This window comes from Leguminivora glycinivorella, chromosome 1, assembly GCF_023078275.1.
Source record: "Leguminivora glycinivorella isolate SPB_JAAS2020 chromosome 1, LegGlyc_1.1, whole genome shotgun sequence".
Taxonomy (NCBI): Eukaryota; Metazoa; Arthropoda; class Insecta; order Lepidoptera; family Tortricidae; genus Leguminivora; species Leguminivora glycinivorella.
This window is the reverse complement of record NC_062971.1, coordinates 25,014,797-25,037,450: the sequence shown is the minus strand read 5'-3', so window position 1 is coordinate 25,037,450 and position 22,654 is coordinate 25,014,797. Positions and strand designations below refer to the sequence as shown.

At 36.7% G+C, this 22,654-nt stretch overlaps 1 protein-coding gene across 4 annotated transcripts in view; it reads right to left on the bottom strand.

Annotated features, from left to right (window-relative positions):
- Positions 1–399: 399 nt before the first annotated feature.
- LOC125232634 (dachshund homolog 1) overlaps positions 400–22,654 on the bottom strand; it is a 189,451-nt gene continuing 167,196 nt past the window's right edge. For all 4 annotated transcript variants that reach the window (XM_048138383.1, XM_048138390.1, XM_048138399.1 and 1 more), the window contains 3 exons: positions 11,345–11,491; positions 8,479–8,682; positions 400–2,335 (listed from right to left, as the gene is read on the bottom strand). In XM_048138383.1, coding sequence (XP_047994340.1) covers positions 2,205–2,335; positions 8,479–8,682; positions 11,345–11,491 — 482 coding nt within the window. In that variant the 3' untranslated portion in view covers positions 400–2,204. The remainder of the gene's footprint in view (positions 2,336–8,478; positions 8,683–11,344; positions 11,492–22,654) is intronic.

Here is a 22,654-nt window from a genome sequence, read left to right as displayed (position 1 = left end):
CATGCGCACCCGGGTTTTTACAAACAACCAATAAAGTAGATCCACGTCCGACAACGGCGGCAGATAAACCGTTAGCGGTTTTCGCTCGCTGTTCAAATGTAATAAAATAGTATATAAGTGTTTTTAGATAAATAAATTAAAAAAAAAAAAATAGTTCATGTTTTTACCAATAGTAGATCCACGTCCGATAAGAGAAGTTCAAGAAACAAATAATGGTCTCATTGGATCCATAATTACCGAAAAATATATATATACAATAGCAAAAATCCTTATTCAAGAGTTCATCCTTAAACGACTAAATGGGGTATGATGCGTCAAGTCAAACATAACGACAAAACTTTTGAGCGAATAGAGTAAATAATATTAGTTTATAGTATGAAAAGAAAGACAAAATGATGTTTTCACTTTTTTTAATCTTGATATTTTCATCTACGATACAAGGCACACACACAATTTTTAAGTAAAATAATTATAATAGAAATAATAAATAACACTTGCTCTCAAAATTGCATACAACTAACAAATTTGAATATTAAGGTTATACATAAAGCCTCAATATCTGCCGGAATAAAAATATCAGTGGACAATACTGGAATTGTAGACAGTTCGAGCAATATACACTATTAATTTGTTCTATGTTATGTTAGTATTGTCGCCTCTACATTATGTCGAGGAAATAAAATGTAACTGATACAAAAGTACCACATTCACTCGCTCCATACAGCCACACATGCTCAGCTAAACATTTATAGTAACAACTAAGTTTTATTCATTACCCATTACTGATGAAACGTCGCATCCAGCGCGCGCTCACGGTGGCGTCGGCGCTTGACTACTCGCTCCGAACTATCAACAGTACAAGTCCGGATAAGCCAGCCCCTCCACGGAGTACAAAAGTACTTCATGTTTATGCTACGACTCATTATAGCCAAGCGCCAATATCACACCAGATACGATCTCTAAATCTTAAATGTAAGTTATTCAAGACATTTAAAGTCCCCGTAAACTAATCATATAAATAACACTATCATTTATACTTTATATATAATGTTAAAACTACCGTACTTAATGTAAGGATAGCTATCCATACATCGGCTCTTCGTTATGGATATGAGATACAGCGATTATAATTATTTATACAGTGTCTACGCCACCAAACTTTAAAGTAAACACTTAGGTTATATTGTACGCAAAACTGTCTCTTCTGTGTTCAGTCCATAAATTTCAATTGTATAAATGTGTAATTGTAAACAGCTAACGTAACGAACCTATCGCAAGGTAATGCAGATACCTATTTATAGTAAAAGTTACATCTAATCATTGCACTAAAATTGAATAAATTACATCATAGAAGATCACAATATAATCCTATTATTTCTCAATATGGTCGACGAATTCGTATATTTTACGAATAAATACACAGGTACCGCCTAAAATATAATTTAGTTTCACTGAACGTAATACTTTAGGAACTCAAACAGTATGTGATAAACCAGCTCGAGCCAACTTGCGGGGCACGAAAAAAATCTCAAAAAACAGTCTTTGATCAATTCCTACCGTTTTCATGATCAATTTATTAAAGAGCCCAATTTGTATTTTAAATGCCCAAAGCTATGAGGCTAAGATATGTGGGATAAGGTAGTCAATGTCTCTTGGAATACAAAACATGTACAGTGAAAACTAGGAAGTGAAACGAAACTGATTCATTCTTAATTTATAAATATGGCATAGTTAAAAGGTACTCTCGTTAAAGATTAAATGTTGACGAATAAATTACGTAAATCGTCGATAAACAGTTAGACTTACTTAAAATATAAAGCGATATTTACAAATTTTACTATGGAAGAAGAGGTCATGAGACTTCGCCACGAAATCTACTAATCTTACTTCAATAACAATATTTACATTACTGTAGTGCTTTTTAATCTCAAAACAGAGAAGTACAACTTACTTCATCGAGATCTTTATACGAAAAACTTGACTAATTTAATAAACAATCGGATGAACATTTAATGTACATGAACATATTGTTTTCGACCATTCGCTAAGTCGAAGTAGTCACTAGGGACCGTCGAATTGAGTGTCCAATAAATCTTTGGATATTATTTTTCCCTGAATTCGGGTTTGACGCTGATGATCGGTTTCCTGATCTCGTCAGGCTTGTCTCGGTCCTGGGGGTGGTCGGCGGCCCCGGGGTCTGGTAGCTAAGTGGCCGAGCTGAACAGCACCGAGTTCTTGTAGTAGCTGGCGCGCTCCGAGAGCGGGCTCTTCACGTCGCGCTCCATGGCCTGCTGCCGGGACTTGCGCTCCATCTCCAGCTCTTGAGCGAGGGATTCTGTTGACAAAAAATACTCATTTAGAAAAATCTTCATTTAAATCTTTACAACTAAACCAAGTGGAAATAAAGTTGCAAATTAAGGGATGAATTGCTAACAATTACAAATACGCTACATAAGTAATTATACTTAATTATACAGGACGAACTAACCACCACAATTCAAATTAAAGTTCATATTCAGGCTACAAGTGTGGCGTCCCGGAAAATGTCATTAGTGTTCTGCGGAGGTTCAGATCAAACAGAATCGCGCAAGTGTGGCACTTGCCAAATTAATATTCGACGTATACCTACCTCGCAGTAAAAACGTGTCTGCCCTGCCACTCGCAATATTCATTATTATTAAATTGTGTTCAAAAGGGTTTTAACTGTTAATATAACTACCTACGTACCTTAGTTATACTGATTTACTCATGAGTGCGTACAGTAACTATTATGAATTTCTTCATAGTGTCAGTTTTATTTTTCAAAGCTTTCTACAAAGAAATATAAAATGCTTGTTTAGCCTACATTCCTGAAAAATAGAGAAAAATCGCCACTATCGTCAATAGGGCAGGACAAATAGTACAGTCACCTGCAAAAACGTGTTAAAGTAACGTTTATGTTAGAAGGTGACAGTACGATTTAAAATATAGACCCGATTTTCTTGTTTGTATTCTCTCTTGTTCCCAAAAGTTGGGTTGGGACTATTGTTTTATAATGGACACTTAGACAGTGTGGACATATCCATATTAGAGAACAATGGAATCTATGAATTTAAGGGCAAACAAGCATACGGTCCGCCTGATGGAAAGCGGTCACCGTAACCTATGGACGCCTGCAATTAAAAAAAAAGTGTCACATGCGCGTTGCCACCCTATCAGAAACTTGTACACTCCCTTTTGCTTTGTTAGATAAGTATGTTAGTATTATCTTCTTAGCCATGTTTGATGAAATCGGTTTAACCTCTCGTATGCTTAGGAGCAGATCTGCTCCATATTGTTTCAACTTTAACATGTAGTTATTATGACTAATATATTAATGACAATTTTTTGACAGACGCATACGAAAGGTTAAATAGGCACTATTTTATATTTATATATGTCTATCCTATTATGTATTGTCCTCATGTAAATTTTAGCTTTCTAGTAGGTACTAATGATGATTGAGCTAAATCGTAGATGGACAGACTGACTGACGGACAAACCAATATGCGGCATAAAGATTTTTAGCTAACTAAGGAAGTTTAAAAACATAATATCCGGGTCTCTGTACCTTATTTTATGAGTTTATATACTTTAATATACTTCATATAAGTATACCGGAATAAGATACACTCATATAAAGTCGTGTACTTAATTACGGCAGTCAAAAAAAGGCTATATTAAAAGATAAACAAGATTTTTTTTCTTAGTATATTGGAAGATTATATAACAATTATACTCAAAACATTGAAATAAAGAAACTTTGTGCTTTAATTTTATGAAATAAAACAAATTTCATGTTGATGCCACAGTCCAATATTTCGCACGTATTACTCAATGAGTATACATTTCGTATTCAATTATGAGATTAAAATCTAAAAAATATATGTACCGTAATTATGTCACTATAATCTGTAATCTAATCTTTACTTAATGTATTTACATCAAATATATAAATATATTTAACCGCAAATAGTAATAGGACACAAAAACATTACGGACTGTGTTTCCGTTATTCCGTGATACTCCCGCAATTATGTACACCTCGTCAAAATGGTGTACATTATTCCAGGAGCGGGTTAAGCTTATGAAAGATGTGTAAACAGACAGACAGTTCAAAAAGATTTGAATAATAACTTAAAACATGTCTCAAGAACAGGAGACACAGTAATAAGATTTTAAGAAAATTGACAAAGTTCGTGAAGAGGCAAGAGTAGGTGAGGTAAGGCAATTGTCTCCGAAAACGTCGACGTTTTACGAAATATGCTTATTCAATTTCATGCAACGCTTGCCGCCTCCTGCAATTTACGAGATATAAAAGATATAAACGGAATCGCGTTTTTTGCTTACTTTGATGGAACATTTTCTCAACAGGGAATTCAATTTCTTATCCCGGCATTCGTTTACAATTTATGATTCGAGTGTCCTAATTTATAGCCTATTTCTTTTTGTGTCTCCCTAAGTTACAAAATTACATCAGGAAATTTTAACTACATTGATGCGAATGCATCACCTGTGAATCCTGTGATATGAATATGACAATTGATTTCTTATTTGAACAAAGAAACATGAATGGGGAGTGAAACTCTTTGCTTGTAATAACATTCGTCAGTTATAAAAACTCAATTATAATCCGATTTGTGTCAGTGAAGACTGGCTGCAGGGCATCACACTCGCAAGTGTCGCCGCCGAGGGTTGTCCCGAAACAGAAACCTATTATCCCGGGCGAGATTATACGCCTAGGGCGTCACAATTAAATATTATACACTTAAAAGCTTCGGCCTTTGCCGTTTCAGTTCGCTGCCACCCCTTAAATGTCCCATTAGGTTTGTTTGAATACGTAATATTTTTGCATTTGCCGCTCTTAAAATAGAATTGCCGGTTCCTTTGACTGCTATAATCTATTTGTTCTTTGAAATAACCGTAATGCTTGAGCGCTTTGCTTAATAAAACTTTTACTTTAATGTTTCTTATTTTGTGTCTCAAAAAGTAATTCTCATTTAGTCGTAATTGTTCGGTACCTCGTGTCTCGTCGACGAAGAAGTGATTTTTCAACATTTTTATTTTGCTTGTTGTTAGCATTGGTTAGCCTCACGTAGGCATTTCAATACATTCCTTTTTTTTGGAACGGATGAGAAAAACAGGTTGCTTGAACCAAACTATCGATTAATTTTTCAAAGAAACGAATCGATTGTATAACTAAATAGAGAATCGAGCAAGAAATTACGATACCAGCACAACGACATTTGTCGCGGCGACAAATTGTTTATCTCATTTGGTTCACACAAAAAACTGGGACTTTATATTTCCTTTTCTGAGTTTTGTCACGCAAAACAGTGAATGGATACTTATAGTTTAAAAATAAACAAAAACAAGGGATTGACGACAAGAAATTGTATCTGTTCGCACATAGCTATTATTTTTTTTTCTATTTCTGTTTGTTTATAATAGGTATGTATTTATATTTATACCTAGGATAATAAGTTTACAGTAGTTAGGTACTCCTGTTAAACATAATATAACGTCTGCAATTTTGAAATAGAATATTCGTCAACCCAAAATAAAAATAATTGCTAAAACAACATCCAAGTATATTGGAGTTCAGTCATTAAAATTTTAAATTTTACGCCGCAATCGACACCTTCGTTCATTGTTATAGCAATATTAATTGTTGATAAAAAATCTGGCAAAAAACTTCATTAATTATTTTTGGGAATTCGAGAAGGTTGTGCACAAAAAGGGTTGAATAAACGGTATTTGCGGAAAGAGGGCTGTGTAAGATGCTTTAAAACACTGCCGAATCCTCTGACACACTTCCAGATAACTCCAATAAATGGGCAATGTTGCACAGCGGCGTACGAAGGATGACTGTCAGAGCGTGGCCAATCACAAAGATAGGATTGATTTTTTATTAACAGATTTCTTTTTACTTTTTTTAAAGCTCCAACTTGTTCGTGACTTTGCCTCAATCTTTAAATCTTTTACCAATTCTTTTCATTTCCAGTTTAACAAAGACATACGTAAAATTCTGAATGTGTATTTTTAATAAAGATAAAACAGTATTTTTGATATACCTAATAAGAGTATTAAGCTCTGTATTGAACAATCGCCGTGGTCACCACGATTTATAGACTTTATTAAGCAGTTACTACCTACCTATGACACTCATTGGCAATTATGTCGGCAAAATTATCATAAATGTTACGCAAGATTTTTTTTATTTGAGCAGGTACAAATTTTAGTTAGAGCGTTCGGTTTAGAGGTAGTTCATATTCCTGAAGGGTAAACAAAAAGTTATTATCGTCAAAGGTTTCGGCCGCACCTGTGCGGTACGGTACAATTTTATTTCCATTCATTTTACAAGCTCACCTATAAAGTACACGGGAAAAGTTCCTTCTTTATTAATTTTTCAACTTTATATTACTTCCATCAGTAGCTTATCAGTTCCAACAGATAAGATAGGTATATACTATTTTCTGTGTCAGCAGCCGTATAGTTAAGGTTTCCTCTCAAATGTGTACAAGAGAGAATGTGGGATTTAACCCACATGATTTTACAAGTGTGTGTGTATGTTTCTGTGGTATGTTTTCATTCACAGTAACGTTATGTTTATTAATATCAATGACATTTTATGTATCTATATAGCACTTAAGTCCCCTACACACACTATCCTATACACTTACTTAAGTCCCTAGAAATTCATTGCTTACTACCGAACCGGGGGGTTGGAAATTACTACCTCTTGATACATTTTAAAACCTTGAAACTTTTTCTATAAAACTCTAGAAAATTAATTACCTATTTTTAATTAAGACCTATCATTTGAATGAAAATAATTTTCTATCTGCCTTATATTTTGACTCATCCCGTTCGTCAAAGAAAGGAGAAAAACTTTTCTAATTTGCGATTTTTTACCGACGGCAAAAGCAAAAGCGTTGAAAAGAATCAAGTTTTAATTTTTGTTTTCCTACAAACAAGTTTCATATTTACCGTCATCGTTCAGTATAAAGGTATATAATGACTCCAGAACTACCAACACATAAGTATATTAAGTATATTTTTAACTAATTTTCATGGAGTTTCATGTATTAGTAAAGGGCGAAACAATGCGCCAAAAAGTATCTGCCGTCCTAGGTAACTTTGCCAAATAAATATAAAAATACACTTCTAAAGTTCACGAACATCAGTTTTTGTTAAGTTTTTATGACAAAATGGTAACTAGAAATACCTATACACGTACGAATAGTTAGCAATGAACTCTAGTCATATTAAGTCACGGTTATGGTTTCATTAATAATAAATTTAAAAAAAATGCTATTGTATTGTACGAATACCTAAGTTTAGTGTGTTAATCACTTAAACATGCAGCTAATTGTAATAATTTGGTTCCGTGTTCATAATAATCACATTCATTCTACCTAGTTGTGTGGACCCTAGAGCTTTTTGCCGTTTCTTATGCTATTGCGAGTGCCTAATTCGTTTCGCGTGTTTGCGTGCGTCTTGAATGATACTTGGGGTAAGGCAACACTTAAATTAGTTGCTTTCCACTTGAAATGCAATTCGTTTGATAAAGTGCTCGTCTGGAAAATACGCAAGAGTATTAAAGCTTTCGTTTGAATGTATACTCATAGACGATTCAAATAGGCATCGCAACCACTACATAAATAGCCACTACAGAAAAAAACAATTTTACAGAAATATTAGGTATATTGTTGTGTTTGGTTCGCTTCAAATGAATTTAAATCTCATAAATATAATAGAATTCCAAGTACGCAAAGCAAACATTCCATTTTAAGGGTGGATTCAATAACTTAACAATCATACACGCATTCCAGTGCATGCCCCTTGTGAAAGCATAATAAGAATGTACTTTCTGCTTATTGGAAGGTTTGATTGGCATGACTTAAAAACAAATTACATTAGTAACTTATGGTTTTCAATCTTTAGCACCATCTAGGGTACCCCATTATCCAGTACTCCATACAATAGAAACATGTCTACAGAATTTAATCATAACTAACTATTCCAAATGTGACCATTGAAGGACTATACGTTTAGGTAATTGTCAAAGGTTTGTACGAGTCGACTACAAAGATATGTATCCACTTTTTCACCTTATTGCATTGTAATAAGGTGAAAAAGTGGATACATCTCTTTGTAGTCGACTGTACAGACGGCGCCACCATAGCTTGCTCCTGTGTCAAGTTTAGTTCTACGAGGTTTAACTTAAAGAGCTGGAACTCAAAGCTATGACGGGGACACCTGGGTACCTAGTCAACGTCACAACCGCTCACGCTCCGAAGCATATTTCTTACTATCGCTCTTCCGTATTGGCACGACAGAGCCAGTGGCGTTTCGGTCGCCACGTAGCGTCAACGATTGTCGCTTCGGTCAGGCCGGTTGGAAAGTATTTCGATCGCTCGCCCCAACTGAAGGCTTTGAAAAGCGCCAGATGCTCACCGGAATAGTTTTGCCAGAAGGCGGCCCCGCCGGCCATGATGTCAACGGGCGGCGGCGGGTAGTTCCACTGCGGCTTGTCCGGTGTGCGCGGCGGCTCGCGCTGGAAGGGCGGGGACGCGGCCGGCGGCTCCGTGCTGGGCGGCTTGCTGTCGCCGTTCTCGCGCTCTTGCCTCGCCGGCTCTTGTGTCGGTGACGAGAGGTTCTCTGTAAAGATACAAGTGTGTTAGGATCACATAGAAAATGGCGCGGAAATGAGTTGTATTTTCTTATAATAAAAAAACTCATTATTATAGTCTGTTTTTTCTACCAATAGATATTTTAATATGTAGTCCTGTATAAACAATTTAAGAGACAATGTCTAAATTCGGCTCAAAAAGACAAACTAAGAAAATTAATAATTATTAGTGTCCAACTACATTCGCATGTTAAACTCGTACCTATGCATTAAGCTCGGCTAATAGGCAAATGGTACGGGGTAATCTGCCTGATTGACAGCCAATAAATGCTGTAGCAAACAGCGATTATGCAAGAAATTGAACTTAAATGCGTGTGAGTTCAGTACCGAACCCTCGTTTGAAATGGCCTGCGAAACGATTTCCTGACACGGAGATTAGTACAAGCCTTCACCAGCGCTCGCCCGCCCTTCTTACGTCACGCACTCGACTCTACCCCGTCAAACAACAAGGTCACAAGTCATTCCATATATAATTAAACTACTAATACTAAACCGGATATATTAAGATTCAAATTACAACGCAGCCTCTCATGACTTTATTGATATGGTTATGAACTTTCGATAGTTTGACAGACGGCAAGTTAACATGTCAGAGGCATATACGCACATTATAACTTGTTGAATAAGTCTGTTACTGATAGCATTGACAATATGACATGCCTGAGACGTTTTATATGATGATTAACTTGTTGAAACTAATCTCAGTTGGCGGAGTTCATTACCTACGCATATATCTATTACACACGCGTCTAAAGGGAATAATACTCGTAGTCTACATACGCTATTCCAAATAATACAGTAGAAACTACCTACTAGTAATTTCGGATATGAAGCTTACGTTGTTCTCTCATAAGTAGTTGAATAAACTAGGATTAGGTAATCCGCAACTATGGAACAAATCAAATTATTTTAACAAATATTTTGATTTTTGTTTTTTATGTCACTACTATAATATGAACCAGCGTCTTTAGCAATCCGGGCTAACGCCATGAACCCCTAGGCCACCCCGTCACAGTGGAAGCCGTCGAAATTTCTCTTCTATTTGTCATCTTTGTAAGACTAGGCGAAGTAGGCGTCTTTGACCAACTCTAAGGGCAAGCAGTAGGTGCTTGCCCTTCGTATACGAAACCTTTTCCTTTTTTTTCTTTAATATATGGCATCTTATTTCGATTTTTAAGATTAGGTAGTTTTAGCATGATACTATTTTTACATATAAGGTTAATCTTCTTGTTTCTATGTTTTATTAAGAATATTGAGATCCTCTTGGCCTTCTGCCACAGCTTCCTCTTAAACCATTACATAAATCGTGTCATTCACGATGTCTCTTGCCATGGTTCCTAAAGACATCCCATCCAAGGTTACTTTGTCAAATTCACACGTCATCGTGAATGACGCGACCTTTGACACTTGACAGCTGCCCTTGTGTATCTTGTGCGCCTAGTATACACCGTGTTTCCGGTATCACTCAAAACCCCAACACCCCAACTGATTTTTATTTTTTCAAACGTGTCTAGAGTGTTCATCCTTTAATCTGATGATTATTATTTTTTTTAATTGAATTTTTCATTTTCTGTACAGCTCTACTCGACTTTTAACTCTACACTCAATAAAATAATTGCTAGCTACCATCATAAACCTTCAAACTATTTATTTGTGTACGTTACTGCAACGACATAAGGTTTAACAATAGACAGCTATGTCACTGTAAAGCACTTAAGCTTTGTCACAGTAAACTTCAAATTGGACAGGTAATCGCAGTAAGCAAATTTAAACCTAACATTCAAAATGACAAGGTTGTAATTTGGTTGGAGTTCAATTTGTTATGACTTATGATAAACATTAAGAGTAAACTGACACACAACGTCAAATTCGTGGCGGAAAAAATAATCGTCCACGTAACCAGCCATTATTAATACCCCTAAATACTTGAAAAAGGTATACAACCTCTAGCAATGTGATATGCACAATGTTGTATTACGAATTAGTAGAATGGGCACGTAAAAAATAACTAATAATACAAATTAAAACAAAAAATATTACCCCCATCAAGATATAGCTCAATCGATTCTACTCTCGATTCTGAACAAACGGTTTTCAGGTTTTTAGTGTTAAGTGAAACACGGTGTATAGTGTGTGTCCTCACCAGTAACGATCCTGAGGATGTCAGCGCGCGCGCCGGACTGCTTGAGTGCCTGCTCGATCTTCTGCCGCCGCTTCCTCAGCTCAGCTGCCCCTGTGTGCCTAGTATATAGTGAGTGTCCTCACCAGTAACGATCCTGAGGATGTCAGCGGGCGCGCCGGACTGCTTGAGCGCCTCCTCGATCTTCTGCCGCCGCTTCCTCAGGTCAGCTGCCCATGTGTGCCTAGTATATAGTGAGTGTCCTCACCAGTAACGATCCTGAGGATGTCAGCGGGCGCGCCGGACTGCTTGAGCGCCTCCTCGATCTTCTGCCGCCGCTTCCTCAGGTCAGCTGCCCATGTGTGCCTAGTATATAGTGAGTGTCCTCACCAGTAACGATCCTGAGGATGTCAGCGGGCGCGCCGGACTGCTTGAGCGCCTCCTCGATGTTCTGCCGCCGCTTCCTCAGCTCAGCTGCCCATGTGTGCCTAGTATATAGTGTGTGTCCTCACCAGTAACGATCCTGAGGATGTCAGCGGGCGCGCCGGACTGCTTGAGCGCCTCCTCGATCTTCTGCCGCCGCTTCAATTCCAGCTCCAGCTGGTCTTGCACCTGGTGCCGTTGTTTCCGTTCTTTCTTTAACCGCTTCTGGTACATCACTGTTAACAAATTGCAATGTTAACCATACTGAAAATAGTCACGATATGATACTAGTATTATTTATTTATTTATTTAATCTTTATTGCACGAAAGAAAAATCTTGCAGTACAAAAAGGCGGACTTAATGATAACAGCGAAAGAGGAAAAATGTGGATTTATTATAGTATTATAATATTAGTTAAGTTATATAGCTTTTGCCCGCGGCTTCGCTTGCGTTAGAAAGAGACAAAAAGTAGCCTATGTCACTTTCCATCCCTTCAACTATCTCCACTTAAAAAATCACGTCAATTCGTCGATCCGTTTTGCCGTCAAAGACGGACAAACAAACAGACAGACACATTTTCCCATTTATAATATAGTATGGATACTGCCCGGAGAGGACTACGCGGACAACGCCGTTTTCTGAACATACGTCAAAATAAATATTGTTAGGAAGTAATAAAGATTGTGGTACACTTGTTGAACCATTAAATATCTTTTTCCCCTCACTAGCTGGGAAACACGTGTTTTGTCCTTTAATACCAGCGGGTAAAAACGCATTTTATCCACTAGTGGGTAAAGTAATTTGACCTTGAATAAAGTCAAATTAACTGCTTTAAAATTGATAAAAGTAGGTGAATTTAGTAATAAAGATGATTTACCACCTGTGGAACTACTGGAAGCAGTGATAAACGCATTTTTTCGTTGTAGTTTCCTCGCTATAGTGAGGGGAAAAGTTTTGTGTTACACTCGGGTGCAAATGTATTTTACTTCTCGTGTGTTAAAAAACTCGCAAGTTCAGGATTCTATTCTCGAACCACTCGCTTCGCTCGTGGTTCAACTATAGAATCCTTTCACTTGCTCGTTTTTCAATTCCACACTCGGCGTTAAAATACAACTTTGCCCCCTTGTATAACAAATAACTATTAATAAGTTGGTAACAGTAAGAAACTAGTGTGTTAACCACCAGTTTCTTGGAAAAAAAATATTGTAATTGACCTAAAGGACCTTTCCTCAATGTTAACGGAAATCAATAAAATCAGGTTGTATTTTGTTTATATGTACCTATTCGTTTTGGGTTTAGTTAGAATAGCAAAGCGTAGCTGCTGCATAGGTAGCTCTAACAATGAGATTGTTCACGTCGTATTCGAGAATCCCCAACAATGTCATTTCAGTTAATGGTACGTCCGGCAGTAAGTACCCAGAATCGACACTCGCAAAGGCGGCATTGCACTGACCATGTTGACCCTACCGCTGTAAAACGTTCCATATACCCATGCTATCAGGGCTTAGTCAAAGTCACCTTAAATCGCACAGCGCGCTCGCACTAGGGCTTCCAAATACCGGACCTTATCCAATACCGGTATTCATTCCATTCCATTGAAATCGGGAAAATATAAAAACTAAGTAATTTGCTTAAAAAAACAAATTTTTATCCAAAATCTCGTTTGGTACTTTCATGCGTGTATACTACAGCGAAATCTTGCCAATCCGACTTAGTGATGGATCAAATCGAATACATTTCGAACTTCATAAGTTTCGATTTCAACCCAAAACGGTTCGCAAACTTATGTGGCCAAGTCGGTTCAACTTCTAGTGTTTTTAAGTATACATAGCGCCAGATCTCTACTCAGGTGATTCTGTAAGTTAGATATCGCCGCCAGATCGGACATTTCGCAAGAAAACGCGGCCATAGCAAACCACGTTTCTGCCAAATCGATCTCTTTAGCCACTCAATTGCTCTAAAATTTTCAATGGCCTCTATTGTCAAGTAAAATAAAGGTGACAGCTGGTAACTAGAGCTACCAAAAGCAACTGAGTGGTTAGGCTCGTGCGGAATAGAACCTTGTAGTTCAGTAGGTAATCTTTTACATTTTATAGTCAGTGTTAATGGTGTAATTATGTAGATTTAACTATAATATCACTTTATTAAATAACAAGCATTAAGATAATTTCTCGATTATACACACTACAGTTTCATCATTGACTTTTGAAACTAGATGATTGATGATTTTTTTTTGGAAACACATTGTAATCAATATTTATGGTACAATAATTGTACAATGTACTACAATTTAGTGGTATTTTTGTTTTTCGTGGCGCTAGAGGCGCTAAAGCACTAATAAAATAAACCCGCCAAATCATTGAATAATTAGCCAAAAATGCTAAATTGTCCGACATAGATTATTTTGTTATAAATCACATTAAGAAATAATCTATGGAATCACACATTATTTTGCGGAAATCCATGATAATCAAAACCAAGAAGATTACTTCGCGGAATAGGAACACTGAATTTACGGATTAGAAAAGTAATTTTCTTGATTTTGATAGTTCAAATTTCCCAATTTCGTTACTATAGGGAATGTTATGGCAAAGTTTTGCGCTAGAGTTCAATACATTAACGCACACGCACAGTAAACCCTAGAGCAGGTTCGGTTTACGTTAGTTCTTATGCATTAACCGATTTTTTTAAAAGTTATATATATATGATATAGATCAACGGTTCACAATAGTACATTACATCAGAGGCCGGGAAAATGAGGATTTCCGGCCAAGTGGGTATATACGGTCGAGCGAGCGTGCGAGCGAGGCCGGATAGGGATACGAGGCCGGGAATCCGTTTTCACGCCGAGGCATGTATAGTGCTTTTCTCAAACATACAATGAAATAAAAAAAAATGCTCTAAAGGACAATATTTTATGAAAAAAAGTTACTTTGCAGGCCTAGGCCTAAAAAATAATATGAAATCCCTTTACAGTCCTCTCGAGTTGTTGCGCCCAAAAAGCGATACTTCCCAGCCCATTTTAAGGAACGTAAAGACAATATTTCATTGCATGTTTGAGAAAACTTATTTTCCCATGGAACCCTTTTAGAAAGCAAAATACCAGATGGAACCCTTAAATTAAATAAAAAAAATATTTGCATCTTTATTTTAATAAGTAATCATATTAGTAAATTCTAATCATTAGATTCTAATGTGAGGTATTACCTGAAACTGTTTTTTTTTTTAACAATTGGTGAATATTTGGTTTCATGGAAGAGAGTTGAAGTTGCATATCAGGTACCCAAAATTCACACGGAGCCCCCAGAGAGGCTTTGCGGAGCCCTAGGGATCCGCGGAGCACACTTTGAGTATGACTAATATAGATTATGCATCAAGGCGATTTGTTTACATAGGGTCTGTGGCCTGTTGCAATTGCGTTTGACGTGTTGCTTCTCTGTCACACTTACGTGCGAATTCACAAGTGCAACAAATGTGGCAAAAAAAGTTCGCGGCAGGCCCTCCTCAATGAATGCTTTTGACACCTATCTTTATCTAGGTAATCATTGAAAAAGATATCATTTTCATACAAATATTGTAAAAACACCAAACACTCCAAACAGAGAATGTGTCAAATCGAGAGCAAGAAGCAAGATTTACGTTCATGTTGCAGAAATTTAACGTTTTTGATGAGTAATTTACGTTTATTTGGCCTAATTTGTTAGTTATTAAAAATACCGGGATCCCGGTATTATTAAATTAAATACCGGTATTGAAATGTACCCAAAAAAAGGCGGGATCCCGGGATCCCGAGATACCGGGATCCCGGTATTGGAAGCCCTAGCTCGCACCGTATCGAAATAACAATTACTACGAATACCGCACGGCGAACAACAAAACCCCGGCTAAATAAACGGTTCCGTGCATACCCGCTCGCCATACTCCGACCGTGCATCATATGCATAACTCCACGTAACCAAACTTTGAGACTGCGAAGCTATCTCTTTTCCTCGATCGAGCTGTTCGATTTCAAATACGGAGACTAAAAACCTTCGACTCGTGCTCTTCTGTAATTCGTTTGTTATTACTGTCGATAATCGGTGGTTTACATTGAAGGTTTCCCTTTCTTACGGACTCGGGCGCGCGATGTCTATCTTTTTCTCTCGAATGCTCGATTGACGAATGATGAGTCGATGCGTGTTGATGGACGCCTCCTTCGCCAAGGGGCGTCATGGCGACAGTAAGATGTGCTAAGATTTCTGCAAAGCGATTGCATTGAAAATTTATTCACTCTTAGTTCGGTTCACGATTGTTTCGATCAGCGGATAAAATAAATTTGGTTTTTGTCTTGTCTAAAAATAAATACACAATCGATGCTCAACTGTTTAATTTCTTTAAAGAAGAAGTTTTATTGCTCAGAAACGTAACTTATAATGGAAGTTGATTTAGAGCTTTGATCTACTACATAAACTAGTTTGTATGTTTCAGTGATAGCGCGTCCGCGACACAGCAAACAGTATGAATAATACAAAGTGCAAGTTACAGCCTTCCGCTGCGTCCTCCTGGGGCATGCTCGGAATGGGGAATTAAAAATATACGATAAAACAACTTTGATTGGACGCTGAAAAATGCGATCGACGTTTGGATTCAATGAATAACTCAAACTTGTAAACTTTTTCAATACTCTTTATAACTTTGAAGATATTCAATTACAGAAATCGCCGGGTATGTTTTTTCCTATTCAACAGCATTTGATTAATGTATGTTGGGTATTTTAGGTGTTGAGATAGGCATTTCGTTGTTGATAAAACCTTTGAAGTGTAATAACTGAGGTACTTTTATTTACTCAGTCACTAACAATGGAAAATAGTAAATAAAAGTAAAGAGAGTTTTCTCATTAAGCATTGGCTATAGTAATTAATGTGGTTGGTAATGAAACTGCGATCCACTCGTACGCATCATTTGTCATCGCGCGACCTCCGACACGGACCGGTAATAACGTACGAGGCGAGGAACTGGGTTTATAATGATAGCAAAAGGTTGTGTCCTCTACGTGGAGGTGCCTTTCCCAGCAGTCCTCATAAAGACGGAGTTAGAACTAGGAAAGGCTAAAACAACCTTAGCAAAAATTGGTCAAAATGGATAGATCAAGTAATATAAAACTTTCTTTTTTTTGCTACATATTATATCACATGTAAGCCAAAAATAAACACACTTTTTTCACTACCCTCAAAAGTCAAAATATATGTCGAACAAGGGCTCGTTCTTTTATTAATGTTCAATTTATTAAAATAAGTTGACATTCAGTTTACGTAACCGTGTATAATTACAGGCTCCGAGATGGAAGGATCCTTTTTCAGTTAATTTCTCTCCAATACAAAGGTTGGCGTCCAGATGTCCGTTCAGTGGAAAATTCGTCGGACCATCGAGTCCGAGCATCGATTCGCTCTAACACCTCTCAAAACAGTTTCGCACTCGACTGACGCTTATTTTCGGATCTTTTCATCTCACCTGTTTTGTTTACTATGCGTAAATTAACAATACTAAAGTTGTTTAGCTTGTTGTTTTAATTTTTCACATAAATTATATAGTGTTTCTTTAGTTTCTTATATGCTCAACGTTCGCATTGTCAAGACCCGAACTAAACTATTCTTCGTTTTGTATTTTATTAGTGTTCGTTAAGTATCAATCATTAGTTCTTTCCAATTTAAGGCGTCAATCAATGCTTCCTTCCTCCATTGAAAGTGGGCGGGCGACGACGTCGGCGTTCATTGTTTCAAGGAGTCAATATTTGTCTATGCATCCACGGCTCGGCGGCGTCCTTTGTGCTCCATAATCCGGCCTATTGCTCTCACTCGGAACCAATGATGAGTCGGAATAATCGAATCGATTATTTCATTCGATTTGATGCGGATGCTGGTTGAATAAAAGCGGTTATGACGATTTATACCTCTCAGTAGTTCGGTATTCAATGCGAGCTTAATATTATGTTAATAATTTCATTGTTCTTTTTTAATGTTTCTTTGAACTTGTATTGAAAACGTAATGCTTTAGTTACATAAGATGACTTGAATTTTAATTGTAAAATGTTCATTGTTAACACGCAGTTCTGAGTATATTTGTAATAGTAAATATATATGCATATAAAATGGATAAGAAATGTGCATCTACCAATGCTAGAGGACTGCCGCAAATGGAATTAACAGAACAGAACGAAGCGTGCGAAATATGAAGCAAAACAATTCGATGACCGCGCGTATGAATAAAAACGAACCAGCGAAATATTGAAGGAATCCGTTCAAAGGGGAAAAAATGCAATAAAAGCCCTACCCGATACAGAATGGGAGTGTGGTTAAAAAGCAACGAACGAATATGGTTGCGAACATCCGCTGCAGACAAAAGTTCGGCTATTTGACTATGCAAATTATATTTGCGGACCGCGCCGCGGTTGAGACTCGATCTCCGACGTTTCATTTCACTTCTTTCTACACAATGTGTATTCTTTTCATATTTTCATCCGATTTCCTTCCCCTCGTTCATTTTGTTCCGTTTTTAAAAGTCGGAACAATGCTTTCCGCGGGCTCGTTTGCCGCAAGCCGATTTCTTGCACGCGGCTTATTTTTGTGATTATGTAGTAGGTATGCATATCTAAATCTACGAGTATATCGCTCCGTATGTATGTATCAAGTTTTCTTTTCTTTAATGCTAGCCACTCATACATTTCTTAATAATATGAATATAATAACGCTATAATATAAGCTCAATCAAAACTTTTTATTATAATTTCTCAAATGCTTAGAAAAAGGATTGTTTCCTGCAAACTGAAAAAAATGTTATGTAGAAATAAATAAGTTGAAACCGACCAAGAGCGTGTCGGGTCACCCTCAGTGTAGGGTTCCGTAGTTTCCCGTATTTTTTTTAAACTGTTCAACCTATCAAGTTCAAAATAATTTTCCGAAAATATTAACAATATCAAAAAACGATTTTAGTAAACCTCTATTAAACACCTATCAAACAATATATCACACGTTAGGGTTGGAATTAAGATCACTCCCCATTTTGGGGGGGTTACACTAATAAATAAAAAAATCTAGTTTTTATTTTAAGTACCACTTTGTCGGCGTGAATGATATGCTCGCCAGTTCTTTTACTTGAACTTGGCTTGACACGCTAGATATATATTGGTACCAAATTTTAGCTTTCTAGTGCTAACGGTCACTGAGATTATCCGCGGACAGTCGGACAGACATGGCGAAACTAATATAAGTCAATTGAGATTCACTATAAAGATGACACGCAAATTCGGATGCGATTTTACATAGTACATTATGGACTATTTAGGGGGTTCGTCCAATTTAGCCACCCGAACAGATACCGCATTGTAATGTAAACCGAGATATTAAACCGTTCTAAACTAATACGTAGTCGTCTTATTGCTAAACGTAGATATATGATGACGTAGGTAGGATGTAACATTATTATTGTGTTGTATTGTTTTTATCGATACGAATTATGACCATCATGAGAAATGCCGATAAATGTCCCAAGATAACAGATTAAGCATTGAAATTACCGTTTTTAGTGGTCATAATTAGACGGACGCCTCTCGAGGGCTGAGTATAATGATACTCGCAGAGCCCCGAGCGACCAAATGCTTCCTTCGCGTCTTTGTATCAATAATTTAATACCGATCTTTATATTTCAACTCCATATTTTACGAATTAGTAGAAAAAGGCATTTCAGTTATAGCACATAAATACTTACGTAAAATATTTTAATTAAATAAAAGATAATGAGATCGATAAAGAGGATTTGCTGTCAGTTCAACTCCGCTCCAAGCGCTAATAAAACTGCATGAATCGTGTGGCTACGTGCACGACAATTACGCCCACTACCATGTGAACTTTTCGTTAATTTTAAATAAATCGAATAACAAGAGCTACTATTTCAAGTGTAATTTAGGTAGATAGATTATAAAGACATGGATATAATACCAAAAATCAGTTTCCAAAGCATTACTCACGGTATAAACTTCCAACCCCAGACTACAGAAAGAGTCAATAAATTGGTGCTGGCAGGGCATATAAGGAATCTTGAAGAACATAGGAGTAATGGTACAAGTTCTTCGAGCTAGTGATATGGTATTCGCTAAACCTCCGTCCCGTTAATGCCATATAAAACAAATCTAAACGTAAGTACCTAGTCATGTCCGCGGCCGCAGAAATATCCGACACGGCCCACGGGCCTATTCCCAGGCTAGGCCTGAATCTTTAAGCATAATCTTTTACGGTAGGAAAAATACTAACAGCGTATTGAACAATATTAGGTAAACAAAACTTAAATATAATTTATTATAATGTTTTGTTTTGACATGTCACTTACGTTTTCTTTTCACCGTAGCTATCCATTTAGTTCTTTGATCCAATTTCCAGTGTGCTCCAAGAAACGCATAGAACGTGCAACGACTATTTATGCCATTATTTTTACAATTAACAACGAAACAACATTGATGCCCCATATCAAACATTACACATTGTATTATATTTTATGAGTTTTGATAGATGACAACCACAATCAGTGTCGATTTTGACCACCGCAAGCACTGCGATCGCTTTGCTTACCCCCTCCATGCACTTCGCACGAAGCCAATATATCGTCATCGTCACTAATTTGAAAAAACTTGTATCTTCTTCTGTCAATGAAAAGAAAAATGTAATAAGTATGTATGCAATCCATAAAGACACTACTACTTTGAGGAGCAGTGTGAGATACGAGATTTTTTCAAAGTAGTGACGATATGTAAAGTCAAAATTGATCGATCATAATACGAGTATTTGGCCTCATTAAAATGCCACTTAAATCGATAGGCACAGCGGGATGCAATATCATAAATATCCCATTGCATCATTTTACAGAATTAAAAGGAAGATATTAGTTTTACAAATAGTAAATTTACAAATCAAGCTGTGAAGTTCACATACTGCTTACGAGTACAATCTGTCTGTCTTTTATCTATAATTTAAGACTTTAATTATAATTCTCTACTTAAGATTTTCTTATAGTTCTCACCCCCCGAAGATTAAGTATCGGGTAGTTTATAAAGCTAACATGTCGGCGACGCGACGATCTGATCAGCGCAATAGTTGTCGTTTCTCCGTCTGTGCAGAACACATAAATATGAATCGGTTTTTATGACAGCCACTCCCCTCAGTCGCACCCGAGCTATTTAGATAAGTCTTTTTTATAGTTCTTTATTGAAAATAAATTGCCTAGAATAAAATCAGACACTGTTTGAATAGCTTTCCGATAGATGTGTATGAAATAATGTCAGATAGATAAACGGAACGTCTTGTTTTTCAGCTAGGGTAGATTATAGGTAATAATAGAGTCCATTACATATCGTTTATATATAGTGTTGATGTGATATAGTATAATTATACAGGGTGTCCCACGGCGATGCCACATGGAGGGAAAGTACCTTAAATATCATAGATAGCATATTTTGCTGAAGGAAGACTTCATTTTATTTTTAAAACTTAGTAAAAGTGCATTCAATTTTTTTTAATTTTTACTATGAGGACTTATACAGGGTGTATTTTGATAGCGGGTCAGTAAGGGCAACTATGAGATCCCGTAGTCCTACATGAAAATGGTCTAAGGGGACCATCCATCGATTTCAAATTGATGAAAAATGGCATTTACAGATTTTGGAAAAAACATACAGGGTGCGATAAAAAGGGCATTTTTAACTAACTTTTTTTTTTGGTGCATTGTCATGAGTTGACTCCTAAGCAATTATTGATACTGAATAGTAATGGAATCGATTGGCATCATAGAAATACCATGTGGAAAAAAAAAATTTCATACAAATTGTATGGGAAAAGTTTTTGCGATTTGTTACTTTTCTAGCCGGAAATTTTTTTTTGGTCCCATACAAGGTTTTGATCCTGGATAGGAATGGGATCGATTGGCGTCAAAAAAAAGTTTGTCAAAATGCCCTTTTTCTCGCACCCTGTATGTTTTTTCCATCATCTGTAAATGCCATTTTTCATCAATTTGAAATCGATGGATGGTACCCTTAGACCATTTTCATGTAGGACTACGGGATCTCATAGCTGCCCTTACTGACCCGCTACCAAAATACACCCTGTATAAGTCCTCATAGTAAAAATTAAAAAAATTTGAATGCACTTTTGCTAAGTTTTAAAAATAAAATGAAGTCTTCTTTCAGCAAAATATGCTATCTATGATATTTAAGGTACTTTCCCTCCATGTGGCAGCGCCGTGGGACGCCCTGTAGATACCTGGTCCAGTTTCTCAAAAAACTTACAAGATTCATATCCTCCTCAACTTGTGTGTACAAATTTTTGTACATATTTCAAAATGTATTTTGAACTTTTATTGAATAATAAAAGGTTCCAAATAAAAAATAAAAAAACAAATGCTTCCAGGACTCATGAGGTTAAAATTGAGATCCTTCAAAACCAATACCTTTCTAGCAAAAACCAGGGTTGGCAAGTGCAAAACCACGATCCCCGTACAAATTGACGAAATATGATTTTATTAGACAATTGAATTTGTGTACTAACTAGGTATTAAATTATACATAATAGGACATAATTAACTAAATTAAACAATGAGTTTTATTGCGAGATACATTTTTTCTTACTTTCTCTTTTCCGCAAGTGTATCGTCATTTACTATGTGGACATCATTCTGAATTTTTGAAGCTAATCAAGCAACACGCATAATTTGATTAGTGTACTTTAAGTAGTAGGTGCATTAAATTTGTAGCAAAAATAGGTTTATTTTCTTTCAGAATATGTTTATAAGGACATTTGTCATCACGAACCGTCCACGCCTCTGTCCCGGTTGCGGGCCGGAGCGGACACCGTTTAGCTGTTTATCTATTTTTTCTGTTTTATTTCGGCAAGCACAATATTTATGACCGGGTGGCGCAGGCGATAACAATTTTCGTTAAAACTGTGCGGATTATTGTTCTTGAACGAGGGGGCTGAGAGCAACCTTACCCACCCGATAAATACTTCCAATTACATACTTAATTTATCTAACTATTTTATTTACTGCAAAACAACTACAATACCTACTCACAACTACGTCCACCTGATATATTATTTTAGGTACCATAATAATATATGTACTTATATCAGTCATCCCTCGAAACATTCCATCTTACATTTCAAAACAATAACGGCGCCACAGAATTTTTTATCAACGAAAAAGGGAAGAAAAAATCGCGAGCACTTATCAAAACGATCAAAGGGCCGGTCGGACATTCCGACTTCTTACGACGCTAGTAAAAAATACAATCTCTCTTTATAGTTACCATTCCACTGGTTATTATACCCGTATCGATACGGTTCGGACTTACGGACCGTGAAACGTCCGATTCTTGATA